At 51.7% G+C, this 14,778-nt stretch overlaps 1 protein-coding gene across 2 annotated transcripts; it reads left to right on the top strand.

The window, feature by feature from the left end:
• The first annotated feature begins 5,709 nt into the window (after nucleotides 1-5,709).
• Nucleotides 5,710-14,350, top strand: PHB1 (prohibitin 1). Of its 2 annotated transcripts, none has more exons than XM_074940594.1 (7): nucleotides 5,710-5,834; nucleotides 7,214-7,338; nucleotides 7,959-8,120; nucleotides 8,971-9,113; nucleotides 10,295-10,411; nucleotides 12,227-12,322; nucleotides 13,128-14,350. In XM_074940594.1, the coding sequence occupies exons 2-7, from the start codon at nucleotides 7,251-7,253 to the stop codon at nucleotides 13,338-13,340; spliced, it is 819 nt and encodes a 272-aa protein (XP_074796695.1). In that variant the 5' UTR covers nucleotides 5,710-5,834; nucleotides 7,214-7,250; the 3' UTR covers nucleotides 13,341-14,350. The 2 variants fall into 2 exon arrangements, with proteins under 2 accessions (XP_074796695.1, XP_074796696.1); XM_074940595.1 differs by having other exon boundaries at nucleotides 5,832-5,850.
• Nucleotides 14,351-14,778: the final 428 nt, after the last annotated feature.

A 14,778-nucleotide genomic window follows, 5' to 3' on the forward strand; every position in this document is an offset into this window, starting at 1 on the left:
AGACCTGGAACACGTGATGAGAACGAAGCCAGAACAGCTGCCATGGCAGCTGTGCCATTGGGCAGTCAGAGGGACACGCACAAGAGGCCGACTAAAAGAAACCCTCCATGGAAGGGAAGGAAAACTTATGGGACTTAACAACAGCGAGGGCATGCACACAGCAGCCCCTGATCGACAGGGATGGCGGAGCCTTGTTTGTGCCCTAGGCCAGTGCTTCTCAAGCTATCTGATGTGGGGGACGGGCCATTTTTTTCCCCAATGTGCGCGCAGACCGGCACCGGTCTGCGGACCACCACTTTGAGTAGCACTGCCCTGGACGACGTTTAATGGCTCTGGAAGGATGCTGATTCCTATAGGATCAAAGCGCCTTGCAATCTTCAATGGATTTATCCTCACAGTCCTCCTGGGGCGGGGCAGTGCTGTTATCCCCAGTGCAGAGATGGGACCTGAGGAAGCAAGGTCAGCAGCACACTAAGCCCAGGCCTGTGGGATCCGGGCTTGTGGACTTGGTGTTTCCAAGTCTGTGCTTGAGCATCCGCACTGAATTGTAAACCCTGGTTTGCAATTCCTGGAGCCGGGTCTCACTGCCGTGATGATGCATCCACGCGGCACCATACGAGACCTTCTGACTCAGGTCTGCAGCTTGAGCTGCGTCCACACTGCAGAGTGACAGGGCTTGGACCTGAGTCTCAGCAGGACCCAGGCTCGGACACATCCCCTTAGCAAGGTCCTAGGACCCAGGTCATGAGTGCTTGCTCTAGCCTGCTCTGGGGTAGGCCAGAGGCCAGAGGCCAGGCGTTGCTTGAGCTGGTTCACGTCCACCTGGCTCGGGAGCGAGAGGTTCGAGACAGGAGTCTGGCGAGGGAGGTCACTGGTTTTCCGCAGCAAGTTGTTGCAGGGCAGCAGTGCCACCGTCTGCTCGGAGCCAAGGCCTTCCCAATTAGTTAGGACCAGCCAAGAAGCACAAAGGTGCAGTTTACAGGAGACAGCAGCCTCTAGTCTCCCAGCTCTCTGCAGAAACTTGCTTGATTTTCTTAGCGGAGTGGGAAGAGAACACCAGGCAGCACAGAGCGCTGAGGCCTGCAGGTGGACAGTGGCAGTGAGCCGGGTTTGGTGGCAGCCTGGCAGCTCGGAGCATCTCCTGCGGTCAGGACTGGGTGGAGGAGGAGGATTGCTCAGTTTCAGTCACCATGGGTGACAGCAGCTCTCGCAAATTCTTCCCACTGCGGCTGACCATCCCTTCCTCTGTTGGAAACTTCTTCCAAGCTAGCAAATTCTGATATTAACTAAAACCCTGCAGCCTTCCAAACTGCCCTTTCCCGGTCTCGTTCTTCTCTTCCCCGCCCCGCTGGCTGAGCGCGGGAAAACCCCTTTCTCCCTCTGTGCCTCAGCTTCCCCATCTATCATACGTGGGTAACCATATAAACCCATCTCACAGGAGGGGTCATGAGGCTTCACTCCTCCACACTTGCAAACCACCCTGGGATCTTCCACAGCGAAGTGCTATGGAAGGATGCGGGGAGGAAGGTTATTATTTAGAATTATCCTCTCTCCAGGTGCCATCAGGAGGGACGCAACTTTGAAAGCTGGACGCTCACAGACCCTCTGCAGTGGCTGACTGGTGTTTCAGGTTAAATGTAAGACAGAGACAAAGAGCCCACTGGACCAGCTACAATACACATGATTTATTTAGGAGCTCGTAAATCAGGCCGGGGCCCCCCGAAGTGGGGACACCTAGCCATTAACTGCTCCCTCCCCTGCTCCCCCCACCGACACGTATCTGATACCTGATGGATGTCAGGATCCCAGCTACACGCTCACAAATCACCAGGCTGCAGCTTAATGAAGACCCCATGCTTCGTGGCATTAAGTTAAAGGCAGAACACACAGGGGAAGGTGCCTGGAACAAGCTACTGCCATGGCAGGGATGCAAAAGGGGAGGGGGGGCTTTGCCAGGGGCAAGTGGCAGCAGGCTTAGCTGGATGTAATCTGTCTTTTCCTTCCTTCCTGGATACAGGCTCAGGAGAAAGATAAGTCCCCTGAAAGCATCCTGTGCTGAGATTTTAACAGGAGGGTGCTGTCTCCTCCTAGTGGCGATTCAGGAGTAGGGATTGCGAAAGCAGCCTGGAGCAGAGGTTTGACAATGTTTTTTGTGTGTGTCTGTCTCACGCCCACAACCTCTGCCTTTACTGACTGGACGGGAAGTCCTGGAAATCCTTAGTGATCAACAGCCTTTGTGCCATTTTCTGAGACTGCTTGAAATTTCTACCCGATCTCTGTAACCCCAAACATGACGAACGTACCATAGGCCTGGTCCACACTTAAACATGAGATCGACTTCGCTACGCCACTCAGGGCTATGAAAAATTTTGCACCCTGTGAGATGTAGTTAGGTCAACCCAACCGCCGGTGTAGATACAGCTAGGTCAATGGACGAATTCTTCCGTCAGTCTAGCTACTGCTTCTCGGAGAGGTGGATTAACTGGAAAAACTCCTTATGTCAATGTAGAAAGCATCTACGTTATAGCACTGCAGCTCCGTAGCTGTGCCGCTGGGGTACAGGCATACCCGTAGGCACAACCCCTGTCAAAAGAGGCAGGGCTATCTAATGGTTAAAGACAGGGGGCTAGGACTCAGGACTCCTGGGCTCTGTTTCTAACCATGTGGAAGGAAATGTGCTATACCAATTTGGGTATGGGACTAAGAATCAGGATTCCAGGGTCTACTCCTGGTTCTGCCACTGACTCACTTTGTGACCCTGGGCAAGTCCCTTAACCTTTCTCTGAGCCTGGTTCCCCATCATTAAAACTGGTGAACTAAACTCTATTTCAGGGAGCTATTGTGAGGCTCCACCAATTCACACCTGCAGACAACGTTTATAGACACACCAGAGTCTGGTTTCAGCCCAATCCTGTAATCTTCCTCCTGAACTAGCCACGTTTCTTCTTCAAAGGGTAGCCAGGTGGGTTTAGCTTTAGGACCTCCCCAGTGCACTATCAGCAAACACCAAGCCCCATCTGTCTCTTCCCAGCATCCTGCTTCCCACGTTCCTAGGAATGCTGCTTATTCAACAGGGAAAAAAGCCAATTTCAGGTCTTTTTCTCTCCTTCGATGAAAGGAGAGGAACATGTAATGGCTGATTACCGTGATTGTGTTTAGCTAGGGCTTCTGGGACTTGATGCTTCAGTTAACTGGGGGATATGCCAGAGCATGAGAAAGAGATCCGCATGACCATGTGCTGCCCCAGGTGGGCAGGAACAAAGGCGAAGCAGGACTAGAGACTACCTTGCTTGCTTAGACCTACCAAGTTTCTCCTCTGACCAAAATCCTGGTACTGGACTAGGCCTCTTAGAGATTATTGTTCTCTCCGTGTTCACATGCTCTGTACAATATCACACCCACAGCTCGGTACCACTACTCTATCCACCATCCCGAGTCATCCCACTAGAATCCAGAGTGAGGAGCATGCTAAAAGACTCGAAATTGATAGATGGCTCCAAGTACTCACCCAGAGCCATTCCGCTGGCTGCCATAATCTGAGAACACCCCAGCTCTGCCAACTCCTATGTCTTCTCCACTGCATGCACCTTTGGGCCACATGGCTCACATAGACTTCAAACCCTCTGGCCCCTGCTGGTGGTAGAGGTGCCAATAATTCCCCAGAGTACACGCTGCCATCAGCCAGTTCGCCAAATGCCAGCCGCCTTGCTATACGGGCACCCTTGCTGCGCCAACGGCTCCAGAACTGCAAGTTCACCCTCCCATGCCTCATTCTTTGCACTCTCCAGAGTACCCATCTATGTCACCCGCTATACCAGCCGGCCTTGGCATCTTCCACTGCCAACTACCCCATGCTGCTCAGAGCCCAGCACACTATCACATGCCCTGCCACTGCTCTGCCCTCCCCAGCCCCTTCCCCCGGTGCTCTTGCCAATCTACTCCAAGGTTTTCCCTGAAGCACAATGGAACATTCACCACCACGCTCACTGCCCTGCGGCTCTTGCCGTCAAACGACACAGGTGTCACTGTCATCAGCCGTGTCAATCATCCCATACCAAAATGGTCCTTAAAGGTGCACGTGCCAGGCACCCCGCAGACCCACCTAGCCTGCACACCTCTTGGTTTCAAGACGCTCCCTGCTATGAAAATACCCTTGCTCCTAGAGAGCGCCTTACTCTTCTTCTTTTCCCCTATGTGAACATCGCTCCTCCCAACTAGGAAAAGACACCTTTCAGAGATCACCTTCACCCTGTACAGTGGTGACCCCTGACTCTCTTACCGCATTAGGGCTAAGGATGCAACTATCAGGTGGGGGGGGGGGGGGGGGGTTCTCTGATTTTCAGGTGCTCAGTAGGCAGATTTTCCAGAGACCTCAGCTGTCATTTAGGCACCTAAACGTGGGCCCGGTTCTCAAAGTGCTCAGCCCCCAGTGTGACACATACAGCCAGGTTTTCAAAAGAGCCATAAAGGTGAGGGTTAAGATTCAGCCATGTTACCTTTTGTCTCTTCGAGCAGCTGCCCTTTAGCCACGCTTGGTTATTTCCACCACTGAAAATACTTAGAGATGCTTCTTGTGAAACTTCCAGTAATACCCTAACTGAGCAAGGCCCTGATTTTTAAAATTTCATTCCAAAGATCATCCAAGGCTCAAGTGAAGGGCACACACTTGACTAATACACATGACGAGCTCCCCACTAAGAAGCAGTAGGGCGGAAACTTGAAAAGACCCGTGACCTCATTTGTTTAACACGCACAGAGTTTTCTACTCCTTCATTTCCATGATTCAGCGTTTCTGACAGCAATTAACTGCATAGCAACAGAATAACAGAATAAAGTCAGGTTTGGGACAGGAATTCCCTGACTTGGCCAAAAGGTTTTGGTAGGAGTGGGGAATATGACCTTTCCTAGGGACACACTTACCTTGCAGAAGGCATGCGAGTGGAGGGACATCAGAGCACTGCACCCTGAAGAAGCCTCTTTACCTTGAGCAGCTAGGTGGTTGAGGGTTGAAGCATCGACCTTTCTGGTGACAGCCTGACTCCACAGAGTTTTCTGGGGGGAGCAGAAATCCCCTTCTGGGGATCCCTTTACAAGAAAGAGCGCTCTAGGGCAGTGCTATAATGACTCTTTGAAGGGGCCTTTTTGTGCTACAGTCAGGTTAGATCGTCCTTTTGGGGAACCTCTGCCCGGCAGAGAAGTTTACAGGGGGGTTGGTCCTTTTGGGGAACCCCTGCCCAGCAGAGAAGTTGAGAGGGGGGTTGGAGCATGGCCCTTTTGGGGAAGCCCTGCCCAGCAGAGAAGTTGAGAGGGGAGTTGGAGCATGGTCCTTTTGGGGAACCCCTGCCCTGCAGAGAAATGGGGGAGGCGGTTGGTTGGTCATGGTCTTTTGCAGGATTCCCTGCCTGGCAGAGAAGTGTGGCGTGGGCTGGAGCATGGCTCTTTGCCCATCACACTGGCTGCCTGGCACCGGGCGGGAGAGAACAGAGGAGAGCCAAGCCCAAGCCAAACCCGAACCCCCTCAGGCACCAGCTCCGCCAACACGTGCATCCCCCGCGGCAGGACTACAATTCCCAAGAAGCCGTGCGCCTAGCGAGGCAGGGCCGAGGCCAATAGAGAGAGAGACTTTGCTCCGCGGGAGAGCCAGGACGCGGCCTGCCGGATATTGTAGTCTAGCCAGCTTCGGCCTCGCCGGAGAGGGGCGAGCAGGAAGCGGCCGGAGAACTACGAATCCCAGAGTGCTTTGCGCCTGCGGGAGCCAATGAGACGCGCTGGCAGAGGACTGCGCAAGCGCTGTTGGCTGGCCTTTCATGTGGAGGTCAGGGCTGTGGCCGAAGGTGAGCGGGGGAGGGGGTAGGTGGGGGTTCGGTTCGGTTCGGTCCCTGCCGGGGCGGGGGCCAGAACCGGAGCGCGTGAGTCGCCCCGCCCACCCGGGGGGATGGGAGCTGGGAGTGGGGCCTCCTTTGGCGGGAGAGCGGGGCTGTGGGGGGGGCGGGGTTGAGGGAGCTGGAGGAGGATGGAGGGCTGGGAAGCGGGGTTGGAGGGCCCTGCGGGAGGGGGTTGGAGAACGGGGGGGGGTTGCAGGGCCCTGGGGGTTGGAGGCGGAGCGGGGCTGGGGACGGGGGTTGCAGGGCCCTATGGGGAGCGGGGCTGGAGGAGGGAGGGGGGGGTTGGAGGTCCCTGGGGGAGTTGGGAAGGAAGAGATGTGGGGCTGGAGGGGGAGGAGCGGGGCTGGAGGAGGGAGGGCCCTGGGGGAGTTGGGAAGGAAGAGATGTGGGGCTGGAGGGGGAGGAGCGGGGCTGGAGGAGGGAGGGCCCTGGGGGAGTTGGGAAGGAAGAGATGTGGGGCTGGAGGGGGAGGAGCGGGGCTGGAGGAGGGAGGGCCCTGGGGGAGTTGGGAAGGAAGAGATGTGGGGCTGGAGGGGGAGGAGCGGGGCTGGAGGAGGGAGGGGGGGGTTGGAGGGCCCTGGGGGAGTTGGGAAGGAAGAGATGTGGGGCTGGAGGGGGAGGAGCGGGGCTGGAGGAGGGAGGGGGGGTTGGGGAGGGCCCTGAGGGAGTTGGGAAGGAAGAGATGTGGGGCTGGAGGAGGAGGAGGGGACTGGGGGGCCCTGGGGGAGCGGGACTGGGGTGCTGGGGAAGGGGGGTTGGAGGGCCCTGGGGGAGTTGGGAAGGAGGGGAATGTGGGAGGCTGGCTAGCTTGGGGGCTGGTGCCGGGGGAAGGGTGGGGGGCAGGATTTGGAGGCCCTGTGGGGGAGGACAAAGCAGGGGAGCCCTAGTGATGGGATGTCTCTGGAAGGAAGCAGGGTACGGTGAGGAGAGGAGGAGCATTTCAGGGCCTTACCCTGGTGTGGGGGCGTGGAGTGGATTGAAATCTGTGGCCTTTGCAGGGTCTGAGCTCTGGGAGTCTGGAGCCCTAGGATAAGGGAAGGGGAGCTCCACGGAGAGGCTAGTCTGAGGTGTTGGGCTATGCAAGGGGATTTGTGGGACCAGCGGGTGCGGTGAAGGAAAGCGGCGTTCCCGTGGGAGGGGGACAACCTTCAACTAGGATTGAGGTGAGATCTGACTGGGACGGGAGCCTGGGGCTGCAGCTATTCCTGCTGTGATGAATGCTGTCAGTGGGGATGGGAGTTATTTATTGCTCCGTCCTACAGAGAGAGAGGGGAAAACCTAGGCTCCTTGTGTAGTACCTTTCTAATATGTTTACTGGATTTTTGCAGGTGTGACTCTGCAAAGAGGCTGCAGTTGGACTGACAAATGGCTTCCAGACTCTTTGAGAACATTGGCAAATTTGGTTTGGGATTAGCCATTGCAGGGGGAGTTGTCAACTCCGCTCTCTATAATGGTGAGGAGCAGAAGAGATGGAGCTGAAATAATCTTTCTCTACTAAAAATTAGTGAAGCTGAGATATTTATAAGAGAGTATAAACTTGCCTTGGGATAGTTCTTAAGATCAGCTACTCTGAGGATTGGGAGAACTAATTAATTGGCCTTCCTGGCCTTCATTTTTGGTTGCTCTGCTCCTTGTGTTGTCACTCACACCAGGGCAAAATGGGTGTACGACATTAGCATTCTTAACTTCTAGTATTTGATACCAGTGTAGCTGACGACACAAGGTGCAGAAAAACAGAGAATCAAATCTCCTGCCTAGAAAACTGTCTCCTGTGGTGCTCTTGAAAGGAGACTGGTCTAGTGATTGAAAGTAGGGGACTAGGAGCCAGAAGTTGTTTTTTTGTTTGCTCTCCTGCTGACTGACATGATTGACTTTGGGCAAGTGACTTAACTTATTTGTACCTCAGTTTCCCCATGTAAAATAAGAATACTTGATTAGCCCCTGGGAGTTGGAGAGGCTTAACTAATGTGGATAGGCCTCTGATATCCTCTGTGAAGTGTTTTGGTAATGTGTAACGTATGATCAATGGTAATGGTTAAAGTTGTATTTGATGTGCTCTTTTTTCTCCTCTAGTCGATGGAGGACACAGAGCCGTTATCTTTGATCGATTCCGTGGTGTTCAAGATGTGGTGGTAGGAGAAGGAACCCACTTTCTCATCCCCTGGGTACAGAAACCAATCATCTTTGATTGTCGTTCCCGCCCACGTAATGTCCCTGTCATCACTGGCAGCAAAGGTGAGCGTTCTGGGCAAGTGGCAGCTGTGGCAGCTGTGAGAGCAACATTGGTGGTGTTCACTCAGAGTCCCTTAGGGTACGTCAACACTGCAATTAGACACCCGAGGCTAGTCCATGCCAGCTTGTGTAGACATACCCTTAGTGCCCATGTCAACTAGGGCTCAGTTCTGCAAAACGCTGGCTGCCTTGTACTCCCCATGAAGGTAATGGCAGAAGGGTTTCAGTGCCTCGCAGGATAGTGCCTCAAAGTTAAGGCCCTACGAGATTGTAGCTCCTCGAAGCACCTCTTTGATCATATGTCCTGTCCCTTATTCTCATGTTGCTTTTGGGTGACTTAGTAAAGTAAACTAACAGGGATGGGATCCCTGGGACAAAATAGGGCTAAGTAGGCAGGGCCAGAGGAATGGTAAGGCCTGATTTTCATGGTCTGTATCCTTACAGAAAATCATAATCAGGATTGGGCTCTTGTCCTTTCTGGTATGGGAATTCTATGGGTGCTGGCATCAGTCTGGCATGTGGCCTCTGCCAGCAGTCTGTTCTGTGATGGGTAGTGATAGGGAACCCCTTCCTCAGGCCTTCAGGTTGTCCTTTAAAGACAGTTTCCCCATATGTAGAGTAGGGTAAATAATTCCCAGCCTCAGAAGCAAGACAAAGGTTAAGTCATGTTTGTAAAAGGTGTTGAGATCCCCAGTGAAAGAGACGACAGAAGGACAAATTGGGCAGGAGAGCAAACTTTGGGGGAGGGAAGAGATCTGAACACATTTGTCCTTCCCTGTTCGGTGAAAGAGCAATCACATGCTATCCCTTGTCCCTGTGATATGTTGTCTAACTCATGCACCTATCTCTGCAGATCTACAGAATGTGAACATCACACTGCGTATCTTGTTTAGACCAGTTGCTGCCCAGTTACCTCGAATTTTCACTAGCCTCGGGGAGGATTATGACGAGCGCGTATTACCGTCCATCACCACCGAGATCCTGAAGTCTGTTGTGGTAAGGACCATGCAATGGTTTGTGCCAGTTGTGATGCTGTGATCTTCCTCTAGCAGTGAGAGACCTAATTTAGCATGGATCATTCAATGCTTCAGACTAGAGACACCCTCCTGCAAGTTGTCCTCCAGAGAATGAAGATGGTCATACTGCTGTTTGCTTCTCTGCCATCCCCGTTTGGGAAGAGTTGATAGTTGCGTCAGATACAGTCTTGTCGAACATGATGGGGAGCTGAGTTCATTTTGGTGCTCCTCAAAACTGTTCACTCTTGAGTGGGGCTATCTTCAGCCCCCTCTCCAGCCTCGAATTGCTGTGGGGCTTCCCAGCCTCTCCAGCAAAGGGAGTCCCTCTTCCCACCTCTGTATGTACAGTACTTAAACTCACCCACTGAGTACTTTCAGTACAGCTCGCACACTATCATGTAGGCCCTGCTGGGCAGTCACTGCTGTAGCTTGTGCTTAAAGAATTGATGGGAGCCTGTTTCATTCAATGGAACAGGTAACTCAGCATTTCCTGCTCTTTGGGTGTGGGGACACCAGATTAATCTGGGGGTCGGGGTGTGTGTGCAGGATCTGAGGAAAGCTGAATGAACCCTGATTTACATGCACTCTGCACACCTGTTTGCTACACCCCTTGGCATCGGGCGCAGGCAGCTCCTTGAAAACTGCTCACCTTCCCTCTCAGCTCTCCTAGCTGGCTATCAAGAAGCTTCAGGCAGCCCCCTCCCCAACCTAGGCTTCTCTTCCCCAGTCTTATAGCATTAAGCTGCAAAAACATGTGGCCTTCTGGAAAGTGGAGGGAGAGGAGCCACACGTTACAAACACACCATAGGGAGAAAAAAGAAAGGGGAGTGTGGGTGGGGGCTGGGACGGGGACAAGAGAAGGAAGAACAAAGGATGATAGGAATTGGATGGAAAGGGGGAATAGCAGCAGGAACTGTACTGGTATAATAGGGTATGGCATAAGGGGCACAAAGAGTGTCCTTGAAAATCAGTTGCAAGTAGACACCAACTGAAAAGGGCTGGAATTCTCTTTTAGGCTGCAACCTCCAAAACCTCCTTGTCTGTGCTGGGGAAAGCTGGGTGGAGAAGCTCAAGATATTGTGAGCTTTCCTTCGTTAGAATCTGCATGTTGTTTTTGCATGTCTATTTCCCCCTCACTTCTGCTGCCCGTCCTGGCTTCAGGCTCGTTTTGACGCAGGAGAGCTGATCACACAGAGAGAGCTGGTGTCCAGGCAAGTGAGTGAAGACCTCACGGAGCGAGCAGATACCTTTGGCCTCATCCTAGATGACGTTTCCTTGGTAAGAGCTCTCTCTTTTTAGGAGTCTGCTCAGATAAGAGCCAGTGAGAGTGTAGCGGGGTAGCTAGAGCAGGGGACTGAAGACTGGGACTTGTGGTTTTTAATCCAGTGTCGGGGGAGGAATGTGATGCATTGGGTAAGTCTACACTGCAATAAAATACGCATGTCTGGCCTGAGTCAGCTGACTCAAGCTGTGGGGCTAGACTCTGCATGGGGGTGGTGTCTCGGGGCTTGTGCTGGAGCCCAAACATCTACACCAGTGATTCTCAAACTTTTGTACTGGTGACCCCTTTCACATAGCAAGCCTCTGAGTGCAACCCCCACCCCTTATAAATTAAAAAACCTTTTTAATTAACACCATTATAAATGCTGGAGGCGAAGCAGGGTTTGGGGTGGAGGCTGACAGCTCATGACCCTCCCATGTAATAACCTCACGACCCCCTGAGGGGTCCTGACCCCCAGTGTGAGAACTCCTGGTCTACACTGCTATTTTTAGCCCTGCAGAGTCTAGCCCCATGTCAGCTGACGTGGGAGCTGACCCTTGGTGTCACGGGTTTTTGGGTTTTTTTGCAGTGTAGACATACCATCAGTGGCTAGGACAGGGTGCTGATAGTTAAAGTTACTGTCAACGGCTCTGTTGTTGAGTTACTGTGACTTGAGCAAATCCTTGAGGACCTGGCCCATACTGACTTGCTGGCTGGCAACTGTGCCTCTGTTTATAAACTGTTTAGGGATTCTTGTGGAAGGCCCTAGATGTGCGTAAGGGGATCTCTCACCAGGGCTTCTGTAAGCCTGCAGAAGGACAAGCTACAGGACCCTGAGCACCCAGTAAAAAAAATCCAAACCTTGTTTGGCATCTTTCCCTTCAGTTTTCTGTCAATAATTAATTCCTCCTCCTAGCTGCCCCCTGTTCTGAGACCATCCTTGAAGTGAGCTCTGCTCTAGTGCTTGTTGTAAACTGAAACCCTTTGTCATCTGGCCCTTTATTACGTGCATTGCTTCCTGGGATTTCCCTACGATAGGCTATCAGAGCATACTCTGGACTTGGCTTTGGATGTGCAGGATGTGTTCCTTAGAAAAACACTCTCTTGGTGAGGTGTGTTCCCTGTCCCAGTATTTCCCTCCTGGAAGTGAGTATTGGCTCTTTCTGCCTGATGCGGCTGCCTTCTGAACATGCTGCTGAGGGAGGCTCACCTTTTCCCCATTGCATCTCGGCAGAGTGCAGCTGTTCAAACAGTGTGCTGAGAATACAAGTACAGAATTGAGCGGGAAGGGTAGGTCAGTTTCAGGACAGCTTGACCTACAATGAGCTCCACCTACTGGCTGCATTGGGAAGTTACAATAGGCTTTTTCTGGGAGGCTAGTGTCATGTTTCTTTGTCTAAAGCCTACTGTGGGAGGATTCCATTACCCAGATTTTTTTTTTTTTTTTTTTTTTGCGTTAGGTGGTTTTACTTAGTAAATGCTTTACAGCTCTGTCCCCCACCCCACCACCCATTAAATTCAAAACAGAAACCAGTTGAAGGGAGAAACTGAGTCAAACCTGATTGAAGAGGCTGCTGTTCTATTCACATCAATGGAGCTATGCCTGTTTCCATCTGATCTGAGTTCAGACTGTAGAACATGGTGTGGCTCTCCTTCTTGGTCCAGTGTACCAAATAAGATCTCTGAGGAAGAGGAACCTCCTTCCGCTTCTCTCCTCCAGCTTCAGTGATACAGGCAGGTTTCCTGCCTGTCGGATGGTGAGTGGTTCCTAGCAGCAGAACTGTCCTAATGGGTACTCTCATCTTGTTCATTTCTCTCCTCCCCTGCCCCAGACACATCTGACCTTTGGGAAGGAGTTCACGGAGGCAGTAGAATTGAAGCAGGTGGCCCAGCAGGAAGCAGAGAGAGCCAGATTCATAGTGGAAAAGGTGAGTGCCCGTGGACGACTTTAGGCTGCGGACTGACTCCAATGTCATCCAGTTCCTACCCTGACTAGTAACATTCATTTGTCCAATGGTCTGAAGCGTTTAAGACTGCTCTGACCAGGAATTCCTGCCACAGAACGGACAGGCTCAATCTGTTCTTAAGTCACACTCCGAAGCTTCCACTCTTCTGAAATCAGCTGTGGTGTTTTTACCAAACTTACTGAATAGCAATGTTCTCTGGAGGTTTTTTAAAGGGGGGACTGTCCTCTCTTGCAAGAGCTGGGGTGAGAGATTGAGGGCGCTCAGATTCTGCTTCTTACTTGCTCAATCTTTGAAACAGTCGAGTAAGCTCTCCATGTGCCAGTCTGGAGAATGGGCATAGTACCTACTTCAGGTGGGTGCTGTGTGGCTTAATTCTTTGCATTGTACTGGGAGATCCTTGGCTGATCTGAGCAAAAAGCATGGTAAGTTTCAATAGAAAATAGTCTTGTTTAAAAACTCCTGAGCAGTGTTGGAAACACAAGTTTCATGTTGACCCATGCTGAAAGTGAAACTGAATGGAAACAAAGTGAAACTAACCATTCCAGTTGTAAGAAGGTAACGAAGCAAGTCTGTGCACCTTTACCTGGGATCTCTTACCTTCCCAGTATTCCTCTTTCCTTGTCCGTTAATGACCTGGCTGAGCTCCCTTGTTAAGGCTGTTTGTGCGGGAGAGGGGAAGCTCAGGTCTTAAATCACCAAGGACGGCAGCTGCATTTTCCTCCTGCTTTTCAGGTTCTTCAGTCCATCTTTTTCACTTCCCTTGCAGGCTGAGCAGCAGAAAAAGGCAGCTGTCATTACTGCTGAGGGGGACTCCATCGCGGCCGAGCTGGTTGCCACCTCGCTGACCGCAGCTGGTGACGGCCTGATTGAACTCCGCAAGCTGGAGGCAGCCGAAGACATCGCTTACCAGCTCTCACGGTCCCGCAACATCACCTACCTTCCGTCAGGCCAGTCGGTGCTGCTCCAGCTGCCCCAGTGAACGTAGCTTTGCAGCCAGTCATTACCTAATCGCCTCTAAATAATCCCTTAAACAAAAAAATCATTGAGATTTCCTAATTGGGTAAAGCAAAGGAAACAAAATTAAATGCATCCTCAATCGAGTCCTTAATCGCATAACGCTTGGCTCTCTTTGACAAGAATACTGAGTTTCTCCAACGGCCTTGTACACTCAGTGCAGAAGCTGCAATGGTCAGTAAACTAGATGGAAGAAATTGCCCCTTTTCCAACAGTTTGAGGAGTGCCGTGAGGGGAATGTCTTGTGTTCGCTTCTTGGATGAATCCGTAGAAGCCCAGGCCGTTCTCTGTTGACCATAGAAATTCTGCACCAATGAGATTTCACTGTCATACTTCACAAAGCACGGTCAATACGGGCAATGGCATGCATGCCCTGGACTACCGCTGTTTGTCCCTGCTGCCTGCAGAAAGGGAATGGGAGTGCTGAGGGCCTTCTTCCTTGGTCAGCCCAGTGTTTTGCAGGTGTGAGCTGAAGCTAAGAGGACATCTGTTGTCAGGTTAGCAGCTCTGCTCTGATTGGCTTTCTGAACTGTGGCATTGTAGGCAGGAGGTGTACCCTTATGTCATGTCTGCGGGTGTCGGAGCAGCTGAGTTCCACCCCAAAAGGTGGAACTTTCCTGATGTAGAAGTGAAGCTATTTCTACTATACAGGAAACATTCCTTCTGTGCATAATGAAATAGTTCCCTCTCCGCCTCCTCCCCCTCCTTGGTGCCCCGATTCCAGTGACTCCCCTGTTGTACACCAGGTTGTACTAAGGTTGGTAAATGTGCTTGCATTTGTGTCTACTTTGGACAAAGAAGGTCTGACTTAATGTTCCACAGTTCAGACAGTCTGATCTTGGCAGTATGATTTGCTGCAGCACCAGCGCTGTGTTTTTATTTAGGGAACCTGAATTACAATGAGGATGTGAAAGACGAAATTGTATAACCCAGCCTTCAATAAATGAAACCACAACCCTGCCCAGCTCTCTCATGTTCGTTTCTTAAAAGACCGAAGTTCTGAAGAAAGGTGCTTCTTGCTGTTGCTATTTCAGGACACGAAGCAAAAAGTCCCCAGCAGCAAGATTCTCTCTGGCTCAAAAGAAGGGTGTGCCTTGAACAGAACAAATTGCTTTTGGTTAAATAAAACTTAGCCTGAGCAATGGAGTTCTTGAATTAAAACTTGAGCCATCTTCCACCAGAAAATACTAACCTTCACGTGTCCGTTGCTGGGCTTCCTGTTTGTACTTAGTGTGAGAATCAAAATGCCCTGAGAAGCTGGGGTGAGACTCTTCGCTGAAACCAGTGAATAGAAGACGTCTTGCAAGGCTTCCGCTGCAAAGATGCACCAACTGGATTTCCAGAGGTTAGAGGATCTCAATTCTCAATTCTGGGAGTAGAGCACTAGACTGGGAATTGGACTT

This window comes from Natator depressus, chromosome 27 (assembly GCF_965152275.1).
Source record: "Natator depressus isolate rNatDep1 chromosome 27, rNatDep2.hap1, whole genome shotgun sequence".
Classification (NCBI taxonomy): domain Eukaryota; kingdom Metazoa; phylum Chordata; order Testudines; family Cheloniidae; genus Natator; species Natator depressus.